This window comes from Choloepus didactylus, chromosome 6, assembly GCF_015220235.1.
Source record: "Choloepus didactylus isolate mChoDid1 chromosome 6, mChoDid1.pri, whole genome shotgun sequence".
Classification (NCBI taxonomy): domain Eukaryota; kingdom Metazoa; phylum Chordata; class Mammalia; order Pilosa; family Megalonychidae; genus Choloepus; species Choloepus didactylus.
Window position 1 is genome coordinate 138950020 of NC_051312.1, and position 26349 is coordinate 138976368.

The 26349-nt window shown below is 50.7% G+C and overlaps 1 protein-coding gene across 8 annotated transcripts in view; it reads left to right on the forward strand.

Annotated features, from left to right (window-relative positions):
• The window catches only part of GRAMD1B (GRAM domain containing 1B), a 195063-nt gene that overhangs the window by 138953 nt on the left and 29761 nt on the right, over positions 1-26349 (forward strand). For 7 of the 8 annotated variants that reach the window (XM_037841782.1, XM_037841777.1, XM_037841778.1 and 4 more), the window contains 2 exons: positions 10222-10432; positions 17248-17268. In XM_037841782.1, coding sequence (XP_037697710.1) covers positions 10319-10432; positions 17248-17268 — 135 coding nt within the window. In that variant the 5' untranslated portion in view covers positions 10222-10318. Of the gene's footprint in view, positions 1-10221; positions 10433-17247; positions 17269-21766; positions 25574-26349 lie in introns of those variants that run through there. The other variant, XM_037841781.1, reaches the window with a different exon arrangement.

Genomic DNA, 26349 nt, shown 5'->3' on the forward strand with positions numbered 1-26349 from the left:
TGTTTGGGCATTTCAGGCAGGGAGTCCTGATTCTATTGCAAGCCCCGGTCTCCATGGAAATGAAAAATAGTGTTTGTCGTGCCTGTTCCTGGATGGAATTCCAAACTCTGGGGCTGAACAGAAGCTGCAGAAAAGCCAGGGAAGGGGCCACTGGGATGGATGGAGTGTCCGGCCATTGCGGTGAGGGGTCTCTTGTCTTTGGTTTGAGTAGGAAAGACAAACACCTTTGCCCCATCTCCAGCCCCCTCTCCACCCGTCACCGTGCCCCATCTTCAGCCCCCTCTCCACCCGTCACCGCCCTGGACCTAGAATTCCTGTAGAAGGGTCACCGAAATTCTGCTTTTCTCTGGTTGACCAAAGACTTTCCATGGACCCTCCCCTCACACTAATTAATAAATTTATCAACACCTGAAGTCACTGCTAGGTCTTTCCCCCACCACAAGTAATTCCTTCCAGGCTTAAGTAGATCCCTAATGAGAATATGCTAGGTATTAAATCAGGCAGCTGGCTTACTTGTTTTGGATGGTCTCTGCTTCTTTCAAGCCCCCTCGTAAGATTTAAAAAATTTTTTTCTTTAACATCCAAGAGAGATTTGAGCTAGATAGGGAAGGAAGAGTGAGGGATTGGAGCTTGTTAGTATAGGAAGTGTCCTGAGCCATCCACAGAATATCTGCAGAGATGGGGACCACTGAGGGGTGGAGTGCAGAAAGGAGGAGGTGCTTGGATTGGTGTGGACAGTGTGAGCAAATATTTGGAGGATCGCTGGCTAGTTAATGAGTCTGGAGAGTTGTCTGGCTTCCATTGGAAGGTATCTGGGCCAGTGGTTCTGGACATGGCAACAGACCAGTTCCACCTTCTTGGTTCCAGATTTCAGAATGAACCTGTCCCTGAACACCTTGCATCCTTCACCCTAAGGTCTAATTTGGAAAGTCTAGGGAATTTCAGCAAGTTCGGGACACCACTACCCATTCAGAGAAGGAACAAGATGTTCATCTCTGTCAAATCTCACTCTTGCAGCAATTGGGGGAGACTTGCTGTCAGGATCTGCAGGTGGCATTTGTGTGAGCTGTGGATAGTAAAGAAAGACTATCCTGGGAGCCTTCTCCCTTCCTACCCACTTGCTGCTAATGCAACATGCTGCTAAATCCAGGCCGGGGGGAGGCACTCTGGGACCAGGCTGGAACCCAGCTTTAGTGTAAGATCAGGATGAGACCCTCTCCTCAGTTAAAACAAACAAACAAACCAAAAACCACACCTCTTCTAGAAGCTGCCTCATCACTTCAACCAGGTCATCACTGTTTTGGTACAAAAGGCAAAAGGCCCAGCTGGCTTTCTGCTTTAGAGCAGAAACTACACCCAGTGGCAGTACGTTATCCCCAAGTTTACATTCCAAGGGTTAGGCACACAAAAAGAGGGGTTCCCTTCATGGTCATGGAGAACTACTCCTTAAACAACAGTGTATTTCTCATCCTTTTGAATCCCCATCCCATCCAGTATCCTTAAAGGGTGAGGAAAAAGAAGCCACTGAGACTTGCAATGCTTAGCAGTCTGGGTCTGGGTGGTAAAGGAGCAGAGACATCCAGCTGCCTGTTAATTTCTTGGTGAACAAATCATTTCATCTCTCTGGACCTGTATTCCTATCTGTAACAGGAAAAGGATGTGATTCTTTTTCTATGATCCAGTGATCTCAGGGATTGTGGTTTTATTTTTGTGGGTAAAGGTGGCTGAGATCAAGAACTCCAGGAGGATTATGATGAGTGAAGCAAGACATGGGAAGATTTTGTTAAGTGACTCAGCATCCTGCTATCTAAGGAGAATTTGGGACCCTGCTCAGATTTGTGACATTGGCGCCATTCTCTGCCATTCATGGATTTGTGACTTTGGCCTTCATTCTCTATAAGGTTCTGGCTGGGTCTCCCTTTTCCACTGACCATGTTGTGATTTTTTGAGAGTACAGAGGAACTGAGACACTGCTAAGAGATGAACAAGAATATAGAGAGGAATTGAAAAAAATAACTGTCTTCGGGGGTCCTAACAAACTCTGGATTTGGAACTGATTGGTATAGACAGAGTTATGAAAGGAGGCATTTGCAGGCAGCATATAAATTTCATGCAAATATTATGCAGATACACCCATGGTCTTCATATCTCAGACACTTGAGCTTATGTTACAGGAATATTCAAAGTGGAGCTGGCTAATTTGCATGGATGTTTGTGGTGTTGTCATCAGGCACTTGGAGGCTTGCTGATGAATCTTCGCAATTAGCATGGGATGGTGTGTGACTGTTAGGAGTTAGGGACCACCAGATATCAGAAATAGCAGGTGCTATAAAAAACAGGAAGGAATGAGGGGCTGGTCATATGGCTGTGGGTTTGGGCTCTGATGATCATTGCCAAGGTCCTGCAGCTAAAAGAAGGTGACATGGTCCTGTCACATACTGAATTGCGACCTCACTGTCACTTTCAGCCACATCCTCACACTCACTCCCATCTGCTCAACTTCAGACTGGTCCTATGAGAAACCCAAATGATTTTACCATTCTAGTAAGTCCCCCCACCCCCAGGGGGGACAGCTACATCACCAGGCTGCACAGCCAGTACACGGAAGGCATTCTAAGCAGGCCCTTCTTAACGTCAAGCAGAGATGTCACATCCCTTGATTCTTATAGGACGGTTCCTTCGGAATAGTGGCTCTCAAATTTGAGTCCATCAGAACCCCCTGTAGTGCTGGTTCGGAATGCAGAGTCTTCAGACGGTCCCCTGCAAATTTCAGCTCATTGGTTGAGGGGGCTGGGATGCTGTCCTGGAAGGAAGCACCCCAGGGGTCCTGGGCCCACTCGGGGAGGCCCTGGTGGAGAGGGAAGCGGGCGAGGATATTTATTCCACATTCAGCAGAGAGGAGCAGGAGCCTTCTTAATAAACACTCCAGCAGCAATTTATTGAGCACTTGTTAAATGCTAGGTATGGTGCTGACTGTTGTACTTAGGATATTGCACAGGACACAACAATCCAGGGCTACTTTGCAGATAAGAGGTGGAGCTGGGATTCAGCTGGGCCGGTGGACACCAAAGACAGGTGGCAAATCTTGACCGGGTACTGCCAGAGGAGGCCCTCAGCAGTCAGATGTTGGTTTTGAAACAGGCTTTTCAGGTTTCTAATGCACTGCTCTTTCTCTGAAGTGGCAGTGCCCTGGAAAATATGAGAGCCTTCCTTTTTAAAAATGGCCAGTTTGGGATCATCTAAACGGAGACCAACGGGCTAATGCTAAATATAGTTTTTTTTCACTGTAAGAGAAAAAATTAACAGTGACCCTGGCACGGAACCTGTTACAGCCATACATTTGGTCCTCCAGGTGCCTGCTTGGCTGGGGTGAACATGTCCAGGGTGCTGGGAAGGAGGGGTGGGAATCTGATGGCGGGAGAGCCGGGTGGAGACAGGGGTCTAGGATGACAAGTTCATCTTTTGCAATCTCTGGGGCAGAAATGATTGATGTCTCTGAAGGTCAGCATGTTCACTTGAATGAGGAACACCAAAACACCAGTGGACTGTTCTGCTCTGCTCCGGGTTCTAAGAAATGTACGGGTGACTAATCAGGGCGCTGGCTTGCTGACAAGTGTGCCCGTCTGCAGGGCACTCCAGGGATAAGGAAGGGAAAAGAAAGCCGGGCAAAGTGGTGCAGCAGCCACCGTGTCTCGAGGTGGGGGTGGGAGAGGCTGCAAAGCATGTCACTGCAGAAAGCCGAAAGGGCCTCTGTCCTCTTTCCACATTTCCCTGTTTCTCAGCGCCTTCCTGCAGACCTAACTATACGAAGCAGGATCAAACTGTAGCATGAGGTGTTGGGGTCAGACTTCGGGAAGCACTATTTATTAGCAAACTAACCAGGAAAGGAGTGAAATAGTTTTCGCAGGAGGTGTTAAAAATAGGAGGGCTGGAGAAATGAGTGAATAATCTCTGGGAGCCCTGCAGTGGGTTGCTAGTGACTGGTGGGGGTTTCACTGGGCAGATTATGGGAGAGAGTTGATTACAGGAATCGCTTAAGCATCCGCTTAAGTGCACTCTGCTTCAATAGCACATCGTTGCTGGTAATGTTCTGTATATCCCAGGCTATTTTATGCCTTCACACCTCTGTTCATGATGTTTTGTTTTTCTGGAATGTTCTCTTTCCGTCTACCAATGTGCCCACCCCTCTCTCCCATTCTCTTCACCTGGCTAACTGTAACACAGTTTTCAGAACCCAAATCAAGTGGCATAGGCTCAAGGAAGGAGGCCTTGAGTCTGGCTTGGGAGACCTCAGTCTCTCCCCACCCTCCCACACAACCCATTGTGCATATTAAGATGAGAGGAATGCATGTCTAGTTCTTTGTGTGTGTTTGGGAGTGTGAGGAAATGGACTTTATCAATCTTACGTCCCATGACAGAGTCACACAGATGGTCAGTTGTGGAGGAGAGAAAGACCAGATCTCAGATGCCAGGGTTCTCTTTTGACTAACACTAAGATACTGAGTGTCCTTCTAATCCATTCTTTTTTTTTTTCCCCATTTTTTTTTTTTTATTAGAGCAGCTATAGGTTTAGGTTTACAGAAATGTCATGCAGAAAGTACAGAGTTCCCATATACCACCCTCCACAGTTTTCCCTACTATTAACATTTTGCATTAGTGTGGTGCCACCTTCGTTACAATTTATGAATCAATATTATTATTATTATATTATTAACTATAGTCCATAATTTACATTAGTTATTTACATTATGTTGTACAGTTTATGTTCTTTTTTTTATTTTTAATCTGGAAACATATATACAACATCAAATTTCCCTTTTTAACCACTTTCAAGTATAAAGTTCAGTGATGTTAATGACATTTACAATGGTGTGCTACCATCACCAAAACCTTTTCATCACCCCAAACAGAAACTCTGGACCAGTGAAGCATTACCTCCCCCTAGCCCTACCATACCCCAGCCCCTGAGAACCTGTCTTCCAATTTCTGATTCTATGAATTTGAATATTCTAGATATTTCATATACGTGGAACAATACAATATCTGTCCTTTTGTGTCTGGCTCATTACTCAACATGATATCTTCAGGGTTCATTCATATCGTCACATGTAACAGAACTTCATTCCTTTTTAGTGCTGCATAATATTCCATTGTATGTGCACATCACTTTTTGTTTATCCATTCCACAGTCGGACACTTGGGTTGCTTCCATGTTTGGGCAATTGTGAATAATGCCACTGTGAACATGGGTGTGCAAATATCTGTTCAAGTCCCGCTTTCAGTTCTTTTGTGTACATATCTAGAAGTGGGATTGCTGGGTTATATGGTAATTCTATACCGAACTTTCTGAGGAAATGCCAAACTGTCTTCCACGGAAGCTGCACCATTTTGTGTTTCTACCGGCAATGTATGAGTGTTCCTGTTTCTCCACATTCTCACCAACACTTGTTGTTTTATGGTTTTTTAATTGTAGCCGTTCTAGTGGGTGTGAAGTGGTGTCCTGTCTGCTCTTCCCGACTGTAAGTGTCCCGAGCACAAGCATCCTGTCTTGCTCACCAGTATGACCTCAAAAGCCTAGCGTTATGCCTCGTGCTTTGTAAACATTTGGGGAACTGAAGGGTTGGATATGAAGTCTCATCACCTTGAACAGGCACCCTGACCCCCCTGTTTCTCAGGTTTCTCATATGTGAGGTTGAGAGTTAGGTGTACTAACCCTAAAAAACAATAGTGCACCCAATGTCAATCTCCCTTCCCGTCTTTACTGTAAATCTAAAGCCTGTTTAGCTTTAAATCTCAAGATTTTGAAATATAATGCAATGCTTTTAATAATAACGGTGGCAGGAGCAGGTTAGTGGCATACCGTTGAGTATCATATATGATACATAGGAATTGATTTCATTTACTCATCAGGACACTGAAATCTATGGGATTTGGAGGTGTCTTTTAAAACTGTGGGACTGAGCAAGTCCAGTAGTGATTTGCTGAGTTAGAACTATAGTTCTAAGCATTTCTTTTTGTACAGTGAAGGATCAGAGGTGGAACATGGGAGAGTAAGGGGGATGCTTGGGCTTAGTCTTGAAGTGTAAACATTGTTAGTTGAGCAATTGAAGGAGGCAATGATGCTCCGTAAGGAGAGAAGTATAAGACATGGAAGAGGAGGAGAGTGTGGCTAAAGGATCTGTAAACAGGCCTTGAGGGCTGAGGCAGAGGGTGGCTACAAAGATTAAACAAAGATAATTGAGGAACTTACATGCCATGGTTTGGAGATCAGGTTTTATTCTACAGGGGTAGGAAACCATGAGATGACTTTAACCAGGGGAGAGGAATGATCAGAAATGTCAAATTCACTCTTTAGAACTAGAAAGCTCATTTTGATAGCAAAGTAGAGAATGGATTGGAGGCTAGAGGCAAGAAGGTGATTCCTTCCTTCTTTCCACCCACCCAGCTACCCACCCATCCATCCATCCATACGTCCATCCATCCAACCTTCCATCCATCCATCCATCCATCCATCCACCCAGCAAATAAACATTATTGAATGCGTGGTTCCAAGAATAGGCTGTATAAGTAGATAGGCCTACATGTGGAATCCTTTCCTGCTACTTACCCATTTGTGTGACTTTGGAGGAATTACTTAATCTGTCAAGAATTAAGTGGTATCACCGGTAACATAGGATTAATAATATCCATTAATACTGCATAGGTTGGTTGGGAGAAATAAATGTGATAGTGCTTGGCATGGTGCCAGGAGCTCATACACATTCAATAACTGTTAGCCATCTTTACGAATATTAATAAGTTGGAGGTGCAGATTCGGAAGCTGTCATGATACTGGGGACTAAAGCCATTGGGTGTGAGGACCTTCGGTCGGGTGGGATTGAATTCAGCAGACACTGAGCACGTTGTACAGACAGCGCAGTGCTGGGTGGTGAGGGACATCTGTACAATGTGCAGACTGCAGGATTTTGCAGCCCAGGAGGAAAGTCTTAATTTTAATGCAGGCAGAATGTGTTCAGTGTTTAACTCACTCGGTGGTGGGTGTCTAACAAAGCTCCTTGGAGAAGGTGTGATTTGAGATGGGTCTTGAAGTATAAACAGGAATCCAGTAGGTAGATACGGAGGGTCAGGGCTCTCCAGGCACAAGTGGAGAGTTGTGTGAAAGTCTGGGGACAGGAGAAGGAGATGAATATTAAGAAAACTGGGGAAGAGAGGCAGGTCTAGAATATTAGAACTCTTTTAGAGAACGTAGTGGAGATGAAGTATTGAATATAGACAGGTGTCACATTGTGTTCAGTAGAGAACTTAGAATTCCATGCTGGGGATTTGGCGTTTTAACATGAGTGCTAGTGGGGAGCAGAGAGATACCATCAGGCTTGCTTAAAGATACAAATACAGGGGTGTGACTATGAAAATGGAAGAGGAAAAGGGGATGAGGAGACCACCTAGAAGGCTCTCAGAATAGTCTAGAGGCATTGAGAACCTGAACTGGGGCCATGGGCATGGAAAGGAAGAATGGGTTGAGAAGCTTTATGGAAATGGAACTGACAGGAGTCAGTGGCTTAGTTTTGGTCGGGGGAGATGGAGGAGATGGGTTTGCAGCCTGAGAGACTAAGAAACGGTGACGCCTTTGAGAATGAGGGCGGTCGTGGGAGGAGAGTTTGGGAGGAAAGACGGCAAGCTCTGTTTGGGATCTGAGGTGCTAGTGAGGCACCCATCTGGAGGAAATGTCCACTTGGCAGCCGGCTGTTGGGCTGAAGCGAGCAAGTGTGATCGGCACTGGAAGCAGAGGCGTCCTCTGCTTAGACATGTTGTTGAAATTGTGGAAAAGCAGAAGATAGCCGTGAGAGGTGAAGGACTAAATTTCAGGCAGGGTAGTGAGAGAGGAGCCAGTGGCCAACCAGAAGAGGATCAGAAGAGAGGAGAGAGTTTCTAGAAGGAAGAAGGTGATCAGCCTTAAAAGCACAGAGAGATTGAAGTTGCAGGTAACAGGTAATGGTGTAAGTTTATTTTATTGACTGATGGGTCGAAGGGTGGGCTTGAGTGGGACCACTAGGAGATGAGGAGCTCTTATCACCATTTCACTCATTTCGTGTGAGATTCCTGTTGTTCTGGATACCTGGCATTTCCTTCAGGTTAGAATTATTGTGCCCCCTCTGCTTGAGCCCCTCCTCGACAGCCAGTTATCACTAGGGATTCAGGGCTTGGAGAATGATAACGGGATCTCCCTTTATCTCCACTCCATGGCCTGGAATTGCCTTGTGTGATGAAGAGACACTGGGTGTGCTGTGGGGTAATTGTATCACGTCAGCACGTGCTGGGTTGTCATCCACACTCTTGTACTTTTTGAGCAAACCAGTTGGGATTGGGGTGGAGTTTCTGGCTGCTCCACAGGAAAGTAATCCTAGAAGATAGTTTAAACCTTGCAATACTTGGCCTTGGGCTGGAATTGGCCGAGAGAAAGGAGGCTCAGCCTGGAAAGGTGAACACCCAAGTCTGATGTTCAGGAGCTTCCCGAGGCTTCCCCCGAGGATCTGATCCCAGGGATCTCCTGCCACCATTCCTAAGGCTCAGCTTTTCCAACTGAGGATTGGGGATCCAATTTCCTATTCCAGAACCAAATGAGTTCAGAGCATCAGTGGATAAAGGATGGTGGAGGATGTGGTGAGAAATTGAAGAACCAATTTTGAAAGAGGCATCTGAGGCTCCCCTAAATAACAGTTAATGTTGGTGTTATAAATGAGACTCTAAGTGTGAATTCTGTTTTGGGGTGAAGAGAAGCATTGGGCCTTAACTTTTCTCCATCCTCTGGGCACATTTTTCTTCCCTTTCTCTGGTCTTCCTTTTGTCGTCTTCCACTGGTTTCTTTTTGAAACTTTACAGCATCCCCACCCCCACCCCCACCCCTGCCTCTCCATCATCCCCCTGCTTGCTGGCTTTAGCTTTGTTCCCTTTCTCTCTGCTGGGGATCCCCAGGTGGATGGTTTTGCTGAAAGGGGCTTGGTTTTCATTGCACCTGTGTCCAATGGGACATCAGAGGTTGCAGTGTTGTCTTCCTGCAAATGACAGTGTTCCCATCCATTCCCTGAGGGAAGGCTGGGATGAAGCTTCCTGAGAGTGCTTGCAGGGCCCTTCGGAAGCTCTGCTGGGTTGTCCCCTAGGCCTGGCCCCACTTGGTAGGTGGGACATGTGGCTTCTCACCGTCTCACCCTTGGGCTCCTTTTGCTTTCCAGTCTCATACTTACTTCCTTCTTATTTCCCTTGCCTCTTTCCTTCTTAACCTTTTCCTTTTTCCATCTCTCTCCTTTCTCCATTTTCTCAAAGAAAAGCAAACACTTGTTAGAATGTACCTGCATTCAGTTTGCTTCTATTTTCTTCTTGCCTCCATTTCTTCTTCTATTCTCCTTGTAGTCTGTTAACAACACAAGCTAAAAATCAATGAGTATATTTGTACAGGTTATAAGCCTTTCATGTACATGGATTTGGTATGGTGGAAAGCATCAGGGTCCTGTCAGAAATGAATTTGGGGAAATGGAATATGGAATGGGAAGTCCTCTGATGGGTTCATCCTTACCCCAGACAGGGGAAGCAGGAACCAGTATGTCTAAGTCCTCTGTGATTGGAGGGCACTTAGCATCTCTCTGCCACGTATTGGTCCTCATTATAAAAAGAGGGATTTTGACACTTTTCATTCCTACCTCAACGGTGTGTTTTAAGAACCCAGTGAAATAATATGCATGTGTATGCTTTGAAAAGAAGCAGTATTACCATTATTCCTATGGACAAAAATGTCCAAAACAAAACTTAGAAACTTTGGATTTGCAGCATTTATTAAATGAGCTGGTAGTATTCGAAGATCTCTAATGAATCTTTCAGTTCTTGGATTCTGTGTGCCCAGGACAGTCTCCGGAACATAACAGGAGCTCAGACAATATTTGGACAGATGGATGGATGGATGGGTGGAGGGACGGACATCTAAATGTCTAACTGCCCTCCCCCTTTTTCCTATTTCTATTTCATGTTGGCACCACCGCCCTCTCCTGGCCGGCAGCGGTATTACGGTGCAGATAAGTCCGTAGCTGGGTCCCTTCCTCCCTGTTTCTCCCCAGCCCTGGCTCCCTGAGCTGGCTTCTTTGGCTCCATCTTTGGCCTTCGGTCACTAACTACCTGTCTCTCCCCTTGATCCCTCTCCCACCCCATCCCTCTGTCCATCTGCCCCTGCAGTACTGCCAGTAACTCCAACCGCAGCACGCCGGCCTGCTCGCCCATCCTCCGGAAGCGCTCTCGCTCGCCCACCCCACAGAACGCCGACGGCGACACCATGGTGGAGAAGGGCTCCGATCACTCCTCCGACAAGTCCCCGTCCACACCGGAGCAGGGGGTGCAGCGCAGCTGCTCCTCGCAGTCTGCCCGCAGCGGTGGCAAAAATTCCAAGGTGAGCCGCACCCCCCTGGAAGCTCACAACTTCCCCTCTTCCCCTTTGGCTGGCTGTGGGGACCTTATCTAGTTGAGCGGCCCTGGTTTCCCAGAGAGTCTTTGTGCAACAAGGCAAGGGTGGGGCAGGCCGGGGAGACCCTCCTTAAATATCCTCCCAGCTGAGCAACCTGAGAGAGGCCCCATCAGCTAGTGAAATGATTCCACAACTCAGACTGGCTATCTATATGTAGGAGCTAGGGAGGGTCACCTGCCTTGAAATTTGGAGGAGGGATGCACTGGGGGTCAGGAGGGTTATCTCTTTATCACTGCTCCCTTTTCCAAATTTGGTCCCTAGGGCTGGGGTGGGAAAGGAACTTTACTTGGAATAACCGTCCTGCAGAAAAAGTCCTCAGGGAACTTCGTGGAATCCTATTTCTAACCTCCTCCTTGTCCATCACTCTGCGTTGTCTTTGGTAACAATCTGCCGGGCCCCTCCATCCCTCCCAGCTATGTCAGAACTCCCACCTCAGCACTAGGGCCTTTGGCCTAAGGATATCCTAAAACAAGCCCCCAAGGGGCATGAGAAGGCCCTGAGCCACTTATGGTTCTCCAAAGATTTTCTTCTGCCATGTCAGTCCTTTGGGGAGCAGAAGATATTTAGCCTAAATGTTCCTTCAAGAAGCTTCTTTTTGTCCCTGTACTCACAGGCCCTGGAGAAGGGGTGGGGAGAGGCTTGGGAGCTGGCTTCCCACTTGAATATGTCTTTTGACTTCTTGTTCTTCCTTTTCTTCCCCACCATTTCCCCAAACACCTTCTGTGCATGCTTGTTCTTAGTCTCACAAGCGCCTCTCAAAAGTAAGCCATCTTTGTCTCTGTCTTTTTGTCTCCCTCTAGTGTGGAATTGTCCGTAGTGCTCAGCATCCCCTACCTTCCCTCCGCCCCCTCCCAGTTCTGGCCCAGCTGTCTTGCTTCGTCCCTTTGGCAGAAGGGCCGTCCCCACTGCCACCCTGGCAGGTTGGCTTGAAGTCACTGAGGGACCGACCATTCCTACTGCACCCCAAGTCAGAGAACAGACCTGCCTCCCCTCCCCGTGTCTCTGCCTGCTCCCCAAACACTGCCTCTAGCTAGAAATTGTGATTTTTGTTTGTTTGTTCATTTGTTTTTTGTTTTTTATTCCCTCTTTACATGGTGCCATCTAGAAGCAGAGTCCTGCCAAGGGTTAGTTTCATTGCTCTGGGGGAAGGGAGGCCCCTTCTAGTCACATCCTGCAGGTCCCCATTTCCCCTTCAAGGGGTGAACTTTGAGTCTCTAGCAGTAGTGATTGGGGATCCGTAGGAAGGGCGAGTTGATGGAGGGTGGTGAATTCTAGTAGGTGAGATCCTTCGTGCTTGTTCCGTAGCAGTGGCCTGGAGGACTCTACCTGCCCCACTCCTTCCACCCACCCTCCTAGAGCCACTCAGCTTGAGCCCCCGTTACTGCTTCCACCCCACCGCCCAGCCCAGGGGGATCAAGGTGTTCTTGGTATCCTGGGTCCTGATCAGAGAGTGGAACATTCTACCAGAGGGCCTGGTGCCAATGCCTGGAGGTTGGGAAACGGGTACACTAGCCCCCGCCAAGCCCTGTGGAGATGTCAGCAGGTCAGGGAGGCATTGCCAGAGTTGCCAGAGACCCCGGGATTGCAGGGGGCTGAGGAGAACTCAGAAGAGGTGGAGGGTGAGCAGTGGGTATGTTAGAATGGGAGGGTTCAGGAAATAATACCCGCGGGGTAAGGGGGTGGCTGTAGCCTGAAGAAGAGAAAGCTGAGGGATGGTGTAATAATAGTCTCAAGCCTCTGAAAACGTTTGGGGGAGGAGGAGGGTGAACAGCTGTTCTCTTCCCTGAAGGACGTACAAGAGGCTCCAGGGCTAATCCTAGAGTCTGTGACCTTCAGGCTAAAAGCACATCTTGACTTCTGAGAATTTGCACTGACTGTTAACTGGCGGTGGACAGGGTGGGATAGACTCGCTGCCTGCACTGATGAGGCAGCAGTTCTCCGTGGTTCATGTGGCCCAGGTGCAGGCTTACCTGGAGAAGGGGGTTTTGAGGTGGCCTCTGTCAGCCCCTCCTGAGCCTGCCACGACGCGGGCTTGGCTGACATGGGGACTGGGAGGTGCTAGCGGCCCCAGCTTGGGAGCAAACAGAGATTGCCTGACATGGGAATCAGGTTATACCCGCTCTCTGCCTCTGTCCAGGGTCTTTGCACACTTTTCCTTCCTAAGGTGAAATTCTCAGCTTTCTTACTCTTACCCCACGTCTAACAAGGCACTGAGTCAGTTTCCAGTGAGCTTCTAGAATGATACTTACTTAAGGTTGTTAGTCACCACTTGTAGATAGAGCCGGCTTTGGTCAGGTGATGGGGTTAGGTGAATACCCAGGAATGAGGATTTTTTTGGTAGGTCTTCTTGGGGAGACGGGAGTTCAAAGACCAGATCCCTGCCCCCAGTCAACTTTCTGTCTAGAAGGGAGAGAAGAAAAGTGCCCAGATTATCTACAGACCAAATCTGTCTTCAGAAGCACATGAGTCGCTCTGGATTTTAAGTGGATTGAGAGCCAAGAGAAACCGCTTATGAATGAGTGGGCTAGCCAGGAAACGTTTTGGGGGCAGGTGGCTCTGAGCCAGGCTGGAAGTCTGAGTGGGATTTTGGAGAGGCAAACATCTCTCCAAGAGCTGAGTGGGAATAGAGAGTTGATCTTGGCCCCCATTGGCGAGGAGCTACCAAGGGAGGTAATTGAAGGAGTTGATGTTTTCTTCCCATTTGAAGAGATTGGCATGAGGTGATGTCCATCCCCAGGACGCTCATCTCTGAGTCCCCTGGCTTTAGATACACATTTGCATTCTTGTCAGTCATTCCCATCAGCACCACCACCACCGTCCTCCAAACACACTTAAAATGGGACCAACTTGGCGGCAGGGAGGGGCACTGTGCCATCCCAGATGGAACCGGAAGCAGCGGTCACAGGTCTGGGACATGCATGCACAGGATTCACGGACTTCAGAAGAGAAACACAGGAATCACTATAGGAATTAAGCTCCATATAGGGCAGGGCTTAGGGCAGAGAGTGAGGGGAAGCTGCAGAGGCAGGGTGAGGAGGGGAGGAGGGTATGCTAGTGTAGAGGGGATATTGCCCCCTGCTATGGAACATTGTGTCAGGTCGACAAAGTGTATCCTTGACAAAGCCTCTACCAGCCAGAGCTATTTTTTTAGCCAGGTCCCTTCGCCCCTTGGTTCCTGCCCACCTCCTCAAGGAAGCATGCTGTTCTATTTTTTCAGGCAAGCTGGAGAATTCCTCTCCTTCCCTCTGGCAGAGCCCTAGAGTCCGGTCTCATGCACAGCGACTCGCTTCCCTTCTCATTTTTTAGTATGTGGGGGTTGGACCAGGTGATCACCAAGCTGCCACTCCTGTGACTCTGTGACTGTCTTGCTGAGGCTGGCCCTTGCAAGGTGCAGCCCTGCCCAGAGAGTGGACTAGTAGAAGGTCAGGTTTAGTTCCCCTACCCAGGACACCTGGAGTCTTTGCCACCACCGGGCGTCTGCTCTCCGGTGATGGCTTCTGGCCACGAGAGGGAGTCGTTGCCCTGCTCCCATCATCTCCTGAAGTAGGACCCAGCCCTCCAGTATAGGTCCAGGTGCTATGGCATGTCCTTGGCTTACACCTAGCCGTATGCCTGGTTCTGTACCACTGTCGCTCCTTATCCCCTCTGTTTGGTTTGTCCCCCTTTTTTCTCCAATTCTAATGTTTGTGGCTTTCTTTCCAGTATGACAGACTTAACCTGATCAAAGTAAGATGTTTCTTTTTCTTACTCCCACTAGACTCCAAGCTCCTCTGGTCCTCTGATCCCACCCCCCACCCCCTTCCCTGCCCATCTTCCAGACCCCCCCAGCCTTTGCACTGGGAGATCCATTTATACTTGGCGGTGGGGGTGGGGGTGGGGAGCAGGAAACCACCTCAGAGTAACTTGGATCTGTTTCCAGGGCCCTCGCCTTCCGCCAGGGGCTGGCTCCTCCCACCTCCTCTAGGACGGTCTTCTGCTCAACTCCCAGTTCCAACAGCTCTGCCTTTGATGTCGTTTTCCTGACTCCCTCCTCCCCTCCCCTTTTAGCCAAATCCATTTATAACCAGTCCCAGTGCCCATCACCCCCCTCCTAGATCTGTTCTTCCTTCCCTCTGGCCCTCTCCAGAGGTTGGGGAACCCTGGCTTCTTACAGGGGTGGACAGCCTCCCCTCTCTCCCTCAGACACCACCTCTGACTTCCCCGCCCGCGGCAAGACTAGCTCTCACGTTGGCAGCTCCTTTAGGACTTAGTCCCGGGAAAGTGGTGCCACGAGGAACAACTTAGCCTCCAACAGGCTGGTCGAAGTTCAGGGATTCCTGCTGATAGTGGCTATTCTCAGGGGAACACACATGGATTTGCCTGGAGAGGTGGGGGCCCATTTTTCCCCATAGCACCCTCAGTGGGGGCAGCTGAGAAGTGGCCCAGATAGCTGGTTAGGTATAGAGTCTCAAGTTGAGGGATGAGACAAAAGTCCTTGCTCTTGAATAGTATGTTTCACATTTCTTTCCAGCACTTTAGATCACATATTCTCATCTCCCTTTAAAAATGAGCACGTTACATACAAAGGTGTCATACAGTTGGTTAGTGACAGGACAGGGGTTCTCTGGCTGAGGCTCTTTCCCTGTCACCTTGAAGTCATTTGTTTCCAATAGAGTCAGAAAGGACAAACTTCCCTGTGCCAGGACATGGAAGGGGAGGGTCTGCTTCTGTGTAGCTGAGGTAGGAGGAGAGCACCCTGCGGGAGTCATCATAAAGGATCTTGGGCCAAGTTCCTGTTGCCCCTTTCCCCTTCGGGTCCTACGTGAAGGCCAGCACAGTGGGGAGAGTGGGGCAGGGAGTTTTTTTTTTTTTAGCTCAGAAGCAGGTATCTGATGACCTGGCTTTGGTCTGATGACATGCAGGGAAACCGTGGGGCATTTGAGCCTGACAGCTTCCCCAGCGCCTCCTTCCCACCGTGGGGAGAGGTACATGATCTGTCAGCACAGCCTCCTGCCCTGCCATCTCAGTTGCACACAGAGTCAGGGCTTCTGTGTGAGGACCCAAGAAGTACGACATCCCAAAGTGCAGATGGAGTCAGATGCATCCTCCTTGCTCCACCCACCCACCTCCAGGCATGGGCAAGCCTTGTCTGAAACACAAGAGGTGGCTGGAGCTCCCTCAACGATTAAAAAAAAGTTGGTTTTGAATATTTGGATTTTCCTTTGCCTTCTAAGAGCCTCCAGATTGGAGGGGAGGTTGTGCCTTCTGGATGGGGCCATGCTTGGTTGGGAAGCGACCATGGAGGCCATCCTGCTGCCGGGGGCTGGGAATCTGCCTTGCCCTCTGCTCCACTGGCCAATTTCTGGCCAGAGAGATCAGGAGTGAGGGTGAAACAAACCCACTCAGCATCTGCCCACTCCACTCCACCCCCCGCAACTCCCTGCTTCCAGCTCCCTCAGTTTGCTGGTAGAAGATCTCTACAGAGTTCTGGTGGGCCTGAGGTCAGAGGTCACACACTCAGGTACACGTCCTGCAGACATCCTGAGACAGCAGCTACCTCTTCTTCCCTTGCAGTTGGGGCCCCTTAGGACCAGGTGGAGGGGATAAATGTTGCTGATTGTTCTAGGATCCACACCTTGGGGTGGAGCTAAGGTGTTGACCCACAAGCAGTCTCTTTTACCCAGTAATTCTCCACCTTGATGCACTTGGGAAGCTTTTTAAATTTAAAAATGAAAATAGCCTAGTCTCAATCCAAACCTATTGGATCAGTACCTCGAGGGATGGGCCTTAGACAAGTGTGTGTGTGTGTGTGTGTGTGTGTTTCTATCACGTGAATATATGTATGTATCTATCTATCTACATCTGTCTATCCATCTATCTATCCAACTATTCATCTATCTGTCATCTTCCAAGTGGGATGTGCCTAAGGGACTCCTGGCCATAGAGATCAGAAGCTGACAAGGCATAGTCTTAGCTATCCCTCCCCTTTCCCTAAGAAACTTTCAGTTACTTTGAAGGCAAGTCACCTTTGCCCAGGGCTGGGAATGGAGAACACCTGAATTCTGGAGTGGGCGTGGAGTCTGGTTTGGCTGGATTGACTTAGGGAATGGAAGAGTTGGAAAGGGCCCTTAGAGATGATGTGCTTCCACCTCCCTCCCAGTGCAGAACCCCAGCCACCCTCCCTGCCATCATGGAGTAAGTGATCAGCCAGTTGTTGGTGCAGAAGGAGGGATCTACTCACCTGCTCGCTGAGAGCAAGGTTGGAGGACATTTTTAGGCAGACCCTTTTCTTCCCCCGCCTCCAAGCATCCCATCCCTGGTCCTGCCTTCTTCAGAGGGGCTGCCTTGGGGCAGAAGGCTGGGGTGGTCTCTGTCTGTATTTTGCTTCTGGTCAGGGCCCATTTGGGGACAGGGTCTTGGATGCCTGCGGCGCATCCCTTCCCCCCATCAGAAGACCCTTGTGATGGGGCTCCCACTCCCTTCCAGCTGAGCTGGAGCTGGTGCTGCTGCTGCCTGCCGCCCCCACCGCGGTGGGGCTTTCAGCATGGATTGCTCCCCGGGCCTCCTTTCTGGAGCTGTCTTGAGAAAGGAGGACCCTCCTGAGCAGCAACGAGGGAAGCATTCAGCTGCCTTGGGACTCCTCCTCCCTGCCTGTCCTCCGCTGTCTGTGTAACCCGCCCTCTGGAGCCAGGGGTACTCTGGCCATTCCTGCCACCTCTTCCCTGACTAATTTTACCTTCTCTTTTATTTTGTCCTTTCAGAAAAGCCAGAGTTGGTATAACGTAAGTATTCTTGTTTCTCTTCTTGCCGGGTTGCTTGTGCAGTGGGTGGGGATGTGGAGGTGGGCAGGGGAATGGAGAGGGGTGGAGGGCAGTTTGGCCCCTGCTGTGGGCTTGAGCAAATTGACAGGATAAGGAAGGCAGGATTTCCTCTCACCAGCCCTCTCCCTAAAAAAACGGATGAACTGATTATCTTCTGTAGCAGCCCCAGTCAGCCGTGCTGGGGGCTGATGTGTTGTAGGGGAGTGGGGAGGACTAGCCCTTCTTTTCCCGCACCCCACCTAGACTCCCAGGCAAGGCTCTTCCAGCCCTGAAGGAGGACAGCAGCTGGAGGAACAGTGGGCGTTCCCAGCCCAGGCAGAATTCTCGGACTGGGGCAGCCCTGGGGCCTGAACTCAGGAGCAGAGCTTCCTGCCCTTGATCTAGACATTTTGGGGGGAGACCCAGCTGGAAAGCTTTCCCCCATTAGTAGAGAGGCTGTCCTATTTAATGGAATTTGACTTCTGTCCGCAGCACCCCCTTCATAGTCCCAAAGGCATCTCCTTCTAGAAGGTCTCGGGGACCTTTCCTGGGTTGTCCTTGGGGGCTGCTTCCGCCAGCTGCTCCGTGCCCAGCAACCACATGTTGGATAAGCAGTCCCTGTCAAGGCCATGTCCTCTCGTCAATCAGACTGTTTTGGGATTTTGCACTTTTCCCCTGGAGAACAGCTGGCCCCCTGCCACGCTGTGCCCTGTCCTCTGGGGCTGCCCAGGAGAGGGTTTGGGGTTTTTCAACCACGACCTCAGATGTCTTCTTTCCTTCTCTGAGACTGCGGTTCTCCCCACTTGCTTCTGATTGAGCAGGAAGATGCCATAGCTCCCTCCCACCCCCCAACACCAGGCTCTACTTCAGTGGGAGGAATGAACGTGGAGAAAGGCTGATAGCCACTGGCTGTGAGTGAGCAGATGTTGAGAAGGACTCTCCAGTCAAGGGGAAGGCTTGAGTTTAATGTGGGGGGTAGGGTGGGGGCTTGGGGCAGAATCACATGTGTGTGTGTGGAGGGGGGGAGAGGTGGTTCCCATATGGTGCACAGTGATCCCCCAAAATTGGGCACATTTTGTCAGCCCTGTGCCTTCGGACCTCCTGCTGCACAGTGGCCTGCCAATCCTGGGTGCTGTGGATCGATCTGCCAGCCTCAACCCCACCCAGCACCAAACAAGGCAGACATTGGTGGGCTGAGCTGATAGGAGGGGAGTGGAGGGCTGAGGTGGCCTGGGTGGGAGAGAAGCCACAGATTCCTCGCTCCTTGCCCCAACCCCTTATTCCCCACAGTCTTCACCTGGCCTCCTGGTCTACCTGCCTGCTTAGAAACTCCTTGTGGATGGAAGGGAATCTGCCTTCTTGGGAGTTGCCCCAGGCCAGCGTCTTTTGGGGAAGCCAGAATCCTTTGCCTAACAATCCCCTCTACTCCTCTCCCCGCCTTTTGATCAGCAGTGCAAAAATTTAGTGCTTCCAAAGGGAAACAGAAAATACTAGGCCTCAGGCTTATTAGACAATTGAAATACCCTGGCTGGACACATTTCTCCTCTTCCTTATTGCTAATCTCCTGCCTCTTCACCTTGTCTCTCTTTCCCTTTAGATCAGACTTTCCTGCTGCTTCTCCCTTTTCCTTATAGTCTCCCCTACCCTTTGCACTCTGATTCCTTCTTTTTTTCTTTTCTACCCTCTCCAGCTTTCCTCCCCGTTCTCTGATTTCCATTCTCCCACATGGCTTTTCTTTTTCTCTTTCTCTCTGATTCTGACAGGTTTTTACTCTCTCTCTCTCCTTTTACTTTCTCCCTTCCTTTGCAGCCCTAATTTCTTCTCCCTCAGTCCCAAGCACACACGGGGCAGAACTGGTGTCAGCACATGGCATCAGGATAGGTGAGCAAGAGGTGCTGCTTCTTGGTTGGGGGATGGCAACAGGCCAGCGGCCATGTGAGGCCAGGAGTCACGGGCTCCGATGCACCGATGTGGAGAGGTGGCCGAGGGGCGAGGCCTGGCTCCTGCTTCCCCAGCTGGTCCCACCTTCCTGCAGGAGGCTTTAGCCATCAAACCTCATTGATGCTGCAAATCGTCTTACACGATCGTCCTCCAGAAACCACTCCCCTCCCAGGTCTTTCCTACCTCTCACCCTCTGCCTGTTGTAGATTGTCTCATTTCACCATCCACCCTCATCCCCAGTGAATTACAAAAACAGTAATGACTGTCCACCCACTAACTTGCCGAGGGCCAGTGCACAGGGACTCTTGGCTGAGCAGTGTTCAGTGATTCCCTCATGACCACCCCTCTCCTGGAATTGGATGTTCACACGGGATTCTCCCAGAAACTTCATGGGGCCTAGCCACAAATGTCGCCCGGCTGCTCCCTGTCCCTCCATGCCCCTCCCAGAGTCGCCAGGCAGCCCCTACTCTGCCTGCTGATACCAGTTCCTGTGTCTGACCCCCATCGCCATGGGCTGCCCTCTCCTTGTCCTCCTAAACTTCCAGGGCAAATGTCCTGACTCAGGGCTGGGATGGGAACAGAAGGGAACGAGTATGGAGGAGGGAGATGGAAATGGCAGGTAGACTTTAGGAGGAAGAGCCAGGGGTAGGCAAGTGGTGGGAAGCTGGGAGCTGGCAGGCTCCCCTGCTAGCCAGCCTGCCCTACAGTCACCAGGCTGCTGCTGGCCCGTGTCTGGGATTTCACAGCTGAACCACTCTCACTTTTCCTTCCATTTTTTCCTTCACGTGTTTTCTGCCCGAGAGGCAGCACATGTGGAGAGTAACCAGCAACTGCCGCCTTTATATTTGCCAGAGAGCCCTGAGAGGCACAGGGAATTGGGCAGCTCACAAGAGAGACCACTCCCTCCTCTCCCAGAGGAAACCTGCCTGCCCTTGCTCAAAGCCAGCACGGATGCCTGGGCTCTGGGCTTGTCCAGTGTTGGGACACTGGAGGAAGCAAGACCTGGCCTGTTGCACCCAGCAAAAGTCGTCCCCATATCCATCCACTCTGATGTCGGTGCACTGCTCTCCTGGGCATGGTCTCCTGGCCAGCTCGGGAAGCCCCAAGCTGGGAATTTCCTCAGAACCACCTGGATAGGTGCACGGGGAGGGTGCGCCCTGGTAGTCCCAGCGCTTGCACCTTCAGGTACCTGGACACCCTGCTCCTTTGGTGCCCTGAATGCTTTCCCTTCCTAGGTGTGTGTTGCGTCTTGCTCTCACATTCCAAGGCCCCACCAGGAAGCTCCAGTTTAATTCCCTCACTTCCCAGCACTGCCCCCCAGCAGTCAGAGACCCTTGCCCTGGGCCTGTTGCTTTGAGCTGGTTTCCTAGTTTCCCTAAGCTCAGGCTGCTTTGCCCTTCTCTGTGGCCATCAGGAAGGACACCCTGTCTCCCCAGCTATTTCGATGCCTGAGGCTCCGTCATTGCACTAGAATCCTTCACATGGGTTAAGGCTTTGCAGTCCCCAAAACTAGGGGCGGTCACCCCAGCCAGATTCAGAACAGTGAGGGTCAGTGCTCTGCAGAGTTGCTGAAGGCTGCGAAAGCATCTCAGGACCATTGGAGAGGAGTGGGGGGAGCCCGGGCCTGTTATGAGAGGAAGCCCATCCCCCAACTTCCTGCCCCCCCACACACACACCCCACCCTTTCTCGCCTGCCTTTCTTTTCTCCAGAAGACAAAACCTTCCTCCTTTTACCCATTTAGCCAGGGGGGATCCTGGGAAGGTCTCATCATGATGACAGTCTACCTCGAACTAAAGAGGGGGCCACACAGAGGGAAGTGGCTGCATCTCAGGGACACCTGAAAGGCTGAGATGAAAGAGCTTCTGGTCCCTGGCCAAGAATGGGATTTGAAGGCCGTGCCATCTACAATTGCCCTGAGATCCTGCCAATTGCATCTACTCCCTTTTATTCACCCCCGACTCTTTTATTTTTTAAATTCGGTTTTATTGAGATATATTCACATACCATACAGTCATCCATGGTATGCAATCAACTGTTCACAGTACCGTCTCATATTTGTGCATTCATGACCCCAATCTATTTTTGAACATTTTCCTTACACCAGAAAGAATAAAAATAGAAATAAAAAATAAAAGTAAAAAAGAACACCCAAATCATCCTCCCAGTCCCACCTTATTTTTCATTTAGTTTTTGTCCCCATTTTTCTACTCATCCATCCATACACTGGATAAAGGAAGTGCAGTGCAATCCACAAGGTTTTCACAGTCAACTGTCACCCCATGTAAGCTGCATAGTTATATAATCATTGCAGTGTGGTAGTTTCAGGTATTCACTTCTAACTATTCCAATGCCTTAAAACCTAAAAAGGGTTATCTATATAGTGCATAAGAATGCCCACCAGAGTGACCTCTCGACTCCATTTGAAATCTCTCAGCCACTGAAGCTTTATTTTGTTTCATTTCACTCCCCATTTAGTCAAGATGTTCTCAATCCCACGATGCCGGGTCCAGATTCATCCCTGGGAGTCATATCCTGTGTTGCCAGGGGGATTTACACCCCTGGGAGTCGAGTCTCAACATAGTGGGGAGGGCAGTGATTTCAGCTGCTGAGTTGGCTTAGCTAGAGAGAGAGGGCCACATCTGAGCAACAAAAAGGCACTCTGGACTCACCCCCTACTCTTGCCCCCACTTTCATTCATCAAGTCCCCAAGCATGGGATCGCAGCCCTGTAGACGTGAGATGGAGGGGTATCAGAAGCAGGGCTCTCACTTCAGCAGGGAGCCACGGGGAGAGTCAGCGGTGGCCCGTCGTGGGGTCCCATCCATGCCCCACTGAAGGCGGCTTCTACCTAGGCATGGTGGACTCATACCTTAGGTGAAGCACTTGGTTAGAAAAGTCTCACCCCTGATGCCTCGGGGAGGGCAGATGTATTCTCATCTACCTTAAATCTCTTTCCTCTGGGTCAGTCGTTTCCATGGCGACCCAGGGAAGGAGCACCCCTGAGAGTAGAGGCTAGATGCCCAGACCCTGGCAGCTTCCAGACACTTAGCACCCACGTTCCCTGACGTCTCCGGGTAGGGATGCGGTTTATAGAGAGCGGGCAGGGCTGATGCCAACCCCGTGGAATGACTGAGCGGGTCTGGCTGGCATTATTAGCCTCAGAGCATAAGCCTGTAGTGAGGGGATACAGTGTCGGGGTGAGGGGCAGTGAGCAGAGTGGGGGTGCTGAAAGGGAAGCAGCTGATGCCAACCTTTTTTTTTAAACTTTCCTGGGAGCTGACTGTGCCCTCTACCCCGTCCATCACTCCTTTATTATTTACCCACTAACTTGAACATTTTTCCTGACCCCCACTTACTCCGACCCACGCCCATTCTTAACTTTTTCTGAAGAGTTGTCCCATCTCCCTGTTGAGACCTGACTCCCAATTCTACTCCTTTCTCTACCTTTCTTATTACACCCGCCCCCCACAACTCCCCCCTTTCTTTGCTCTGTCACCTCCCCCTCTCTCTGCTGTCCCCTTATCCCACACTTGGCTTCTCTCCACCCAGATTTGGCTGCGAGGGTCTTATTGGTTTCCTCCTAAGTCAATGCTCTGCCAAAATCCGTTTTTCTCCTGGGCTCCGCCACCCCTCCCTTCTTCCTGCTCTACCCTGGAGGGAGTACCACTTGGTCCCAGCGCCCCGTGTTTGCTGTAGAGTTAATATTTAACCCAGGGCCAGTTCCCTCTCTCCAGGCTCAAACTCCCTGGTGCCCTGCCCTCCCCACCCCTTAGGGAGTGGGTGTGGGAGACAAAGGCTGATGCACACTGAAACTCATCTCATCTCCGGGGGTTATCTCTTTGGGTGTACCCAGCCCTTATCTCCTGCCAGCACAGCCCAAACAGTCATCAGTTTGTTGAGACTGTTAACAATACTCAGCTCTTTCTGGGGAATGACTGTAGGGATCCAGGGCCTCTTCAGTCTATAAACTTCCACCACTTGGACCTCTTAACCTCCACCATCTAGATCTCAGAGTCTGGCATGGCTGGGAGAGAGTCATTCAGATTACCCTGGAAAGTGGAATTCCTGCTCAGGATAGGCCTGCCCCATGCAGGGGGCAAGGGGCTGGGATGTGTGCTGGCAAATGCTGGCAGGGACAGCATTCCATATATACAAAATGAGGGATCTGTGAATGAATGAGTGTACACACGTAAGGTGCAATGCAGATAGGAACAGGTGCAGATGTATGTAAGAAATGTATTCATTTGGCAAATAATTTTTGAGCCCCTGATATTGGACACGCATCATGCTAAGTGCTGTAGAAGCTGGAGGGCTGCTTAAGACATCCGTCTTTCCTGGAGAAGATGGCAGTCCGATGGAGTAAGTTACTTGACATAATGAGCAGAGGTGGCCTTGGCCTCAGGGCATGTATGTCTACAAAGGATGGAGAGTTGGCTAGGAGAGGGTTTGTGGGGATTCAGACTCTTCTTTATCTACTTTCTCCAACACCATTTACCTGGGAGACCCCACGTTCCTCTGAATCAGTATCTTTGGGTTTGAGGCCCAGGAATCTACATTTTCTTTTTTTAAAACATGCACACTAGGTCACTTTTAAGTATACTAAAGTTTGAGTGCTGCTGCATTAGATTACTTACTGATACTCCTAGGAAGAAAGCACCTGTTTTCATGACGTGCATGCCTGGGACCCTCCTGGCGAAGTGAGCATAGACCCAGAGGGAAGGGGCCCCATTTTGTGTCAAGAATCTGATTTTTCCTGGGAGTCAGCTCTGGGAACAGCCTAAGAGTCCTTATCTCACCAGCCTTGGCACTGTCTAATCCTTGTGCCGAGCTTCTATATCTGCAGCTGGTTTCACCCCCGTTCCTCTCCCAGAGACCTCAGCTTCCCTGGATTTGGCGGTTTCTTTCTGACCAGGGAGGGGAGGGTGCAAATTCTCTGCTCCCAGCATTGCTATTTTGCCCCCATGGTCTGAGCAGCTGCCTGGGAATCCTTTTGGCTTTGATCTGCGCCCACCCCCTGCCCCTCTGGCTGGTGCTGTAGGTGTGGCTGGCTGGGGCCCTGCAAAAAGGAAGGAGGGGCCTCAGCCCCTGAAGCTGTTGCCCTCATCTCCTCCAAAGGATCTCCCCCAACTTCTCCCACTAGCCTGTCTGAAACCAGATCCTATAAATTCCCAGGTCTCCTGTTGCTGCCAGGGGAAACTGGCGGATAGATTGTGTCTCCAAAGAAGTCCCTGGCCATTTGGGTTTCAGATTTCAGATTTCATCATAACAGCAGTGCCCCTGGCACCTCCTCCTCCCCTCCCCCATCCCCCACCGAGCTGTGGCCAGCAACTTTCCATTGCAGGAAACATCTGCTGGGGGCGGCCAGGCTCAGCCAGGGGTTACTGGAGGACATTGGCCGGGACCATCACCCAGATCCTGTAACTTGAAGCATGTCTCGGGCCTAGGCCCTGCCCACCCACCAGCCCTGCTTCCCTCCCTCCTGCCCTGGGTGACTCTAACAAAGTTGTTTGCTGGTCAGCGAGAGGAGCACGGGCTGGGAGGAAACAGGAGTGTGCAGGGGGTGGTGAAGGGGGTGCAGGCCCTGTTGCCACCGCCGGTGGTGGCCTCTGCCAGGGCAAGGGCTGTGAGTCACAGCTGCCAGTATCCGCCTGGGGTAGGAGATTGCTTGGTGAGTGAACACGCCGTTCAATGGGGCAGGTCAGAGCTGGGCAGCTGGGCGTTTGATTTCCCTCTCTGGGGTTTCAGACTGAGTCACCTCGCTGTGTGTGAGTAACCAGGGGGGTGCCAGACCTCTGGACCCTGCTGTGGGGTCACCCTCTCCTGCATAAACGTTGCCTGGTCCTGCTTTGGAGCGGCTGTCTGTCCTGATCGGGAGGAGGTGCTGCTCACCACACCCCCCTGGGGTGCCCACACTGTCGGTGCTGGGGCAGACGCAGCAGAGCCTGACCTGGCCATGGGAGACCAGTTGGCCAGCTCTCCCCAAGCACCATGCTGACCTCGTGAGGTGTCGTGCTGGGCCCCGAGCTCTGGGAGAGGAAAGGAGGTCAGACGAGATCGCTGCAGACCCTCTGCCTACAAGCTGGAGGTGGCCCTTCCGTGTTGAGCCCGGGCAAGACTGACGTGTTTCCTCCTTTGGGGATCGTGGGGACTCAGCTGCCCAGGAGCTGGGTTCCTTTGGGTGGGGAAGCCGTGGGGAGCAATGGAATCCCTGACGGAGTCTGGGGTCCTCTGGAGCCTCCTGCTGGAGCTGGAAAGTCAGTCTTTGCTGTGGTACCTGAAGAAGTTGAATGACTTACCTGCTGGTACCGAACACTGTTGCGGCCACGGATCTGAAGAAATCCCAGCCGTGAGTGTGCGACCTGAATTCTCTGTGTCTGTGTGACAGTTCTGCTGGCCCTTGTTCTTCCCCGTTTTGCTCTGCTGCCCAAAAGGGCCCGAGAACCAAAATTCTTTGGCAGTTTTCAGTTACCGCAGGTGGGCATGCCTCCCCTCTGGAGGAGATTGCTTTAAGAGCGTGGGCGTGGGCAGGCAAGGATTCATGAGGTCTCTTGCATCAAGAGACGGTTGGTGGATCTCGGAACCTCATACTCTCCGGTGAGGAAAGGCAGACCCCGCACTCCATGCTTGGCAGCCCAGTAGAGGAAGGGTTTATTGACAAGCCTGAACTGAGGCATCTCTACACCCAAGCCATCCCTGTGGGACTGGCTGACAACTGAGACCAGGTCAGATTTGGCCTCTGCTTCCCTCAGAGGAGAGGAGAAGGGCTGTTGCCTTGATTTGCCTGCGGTTTGGTGAATATGGCCAGGCTCCCTGCTCCTCCACCTCTGTGGATGTCTGAATTTGTTGCTCATTGTATATGAGAGAAGCCAAGGTGAGGGGCCAGTATGGAGAGAAAATTAGATATAGGATCAGGGGGACTCAAAGGCTTTATTAAGAGGCCAGAGGGTCATCTGGTCGGAATCTCAGTACCATCCTGAGACTAATAATACATGGCCAGAGGAATTCTGTGTTCTGAGGTCTTTTCTAGCCATAGGTGTCATGGGACAGGCTGGCTTTCAGATATCCAAAAGCTGATCCTCGGGCTGATAATGGAACTTTATGAAGACCCTGTAGGGGCGTAGA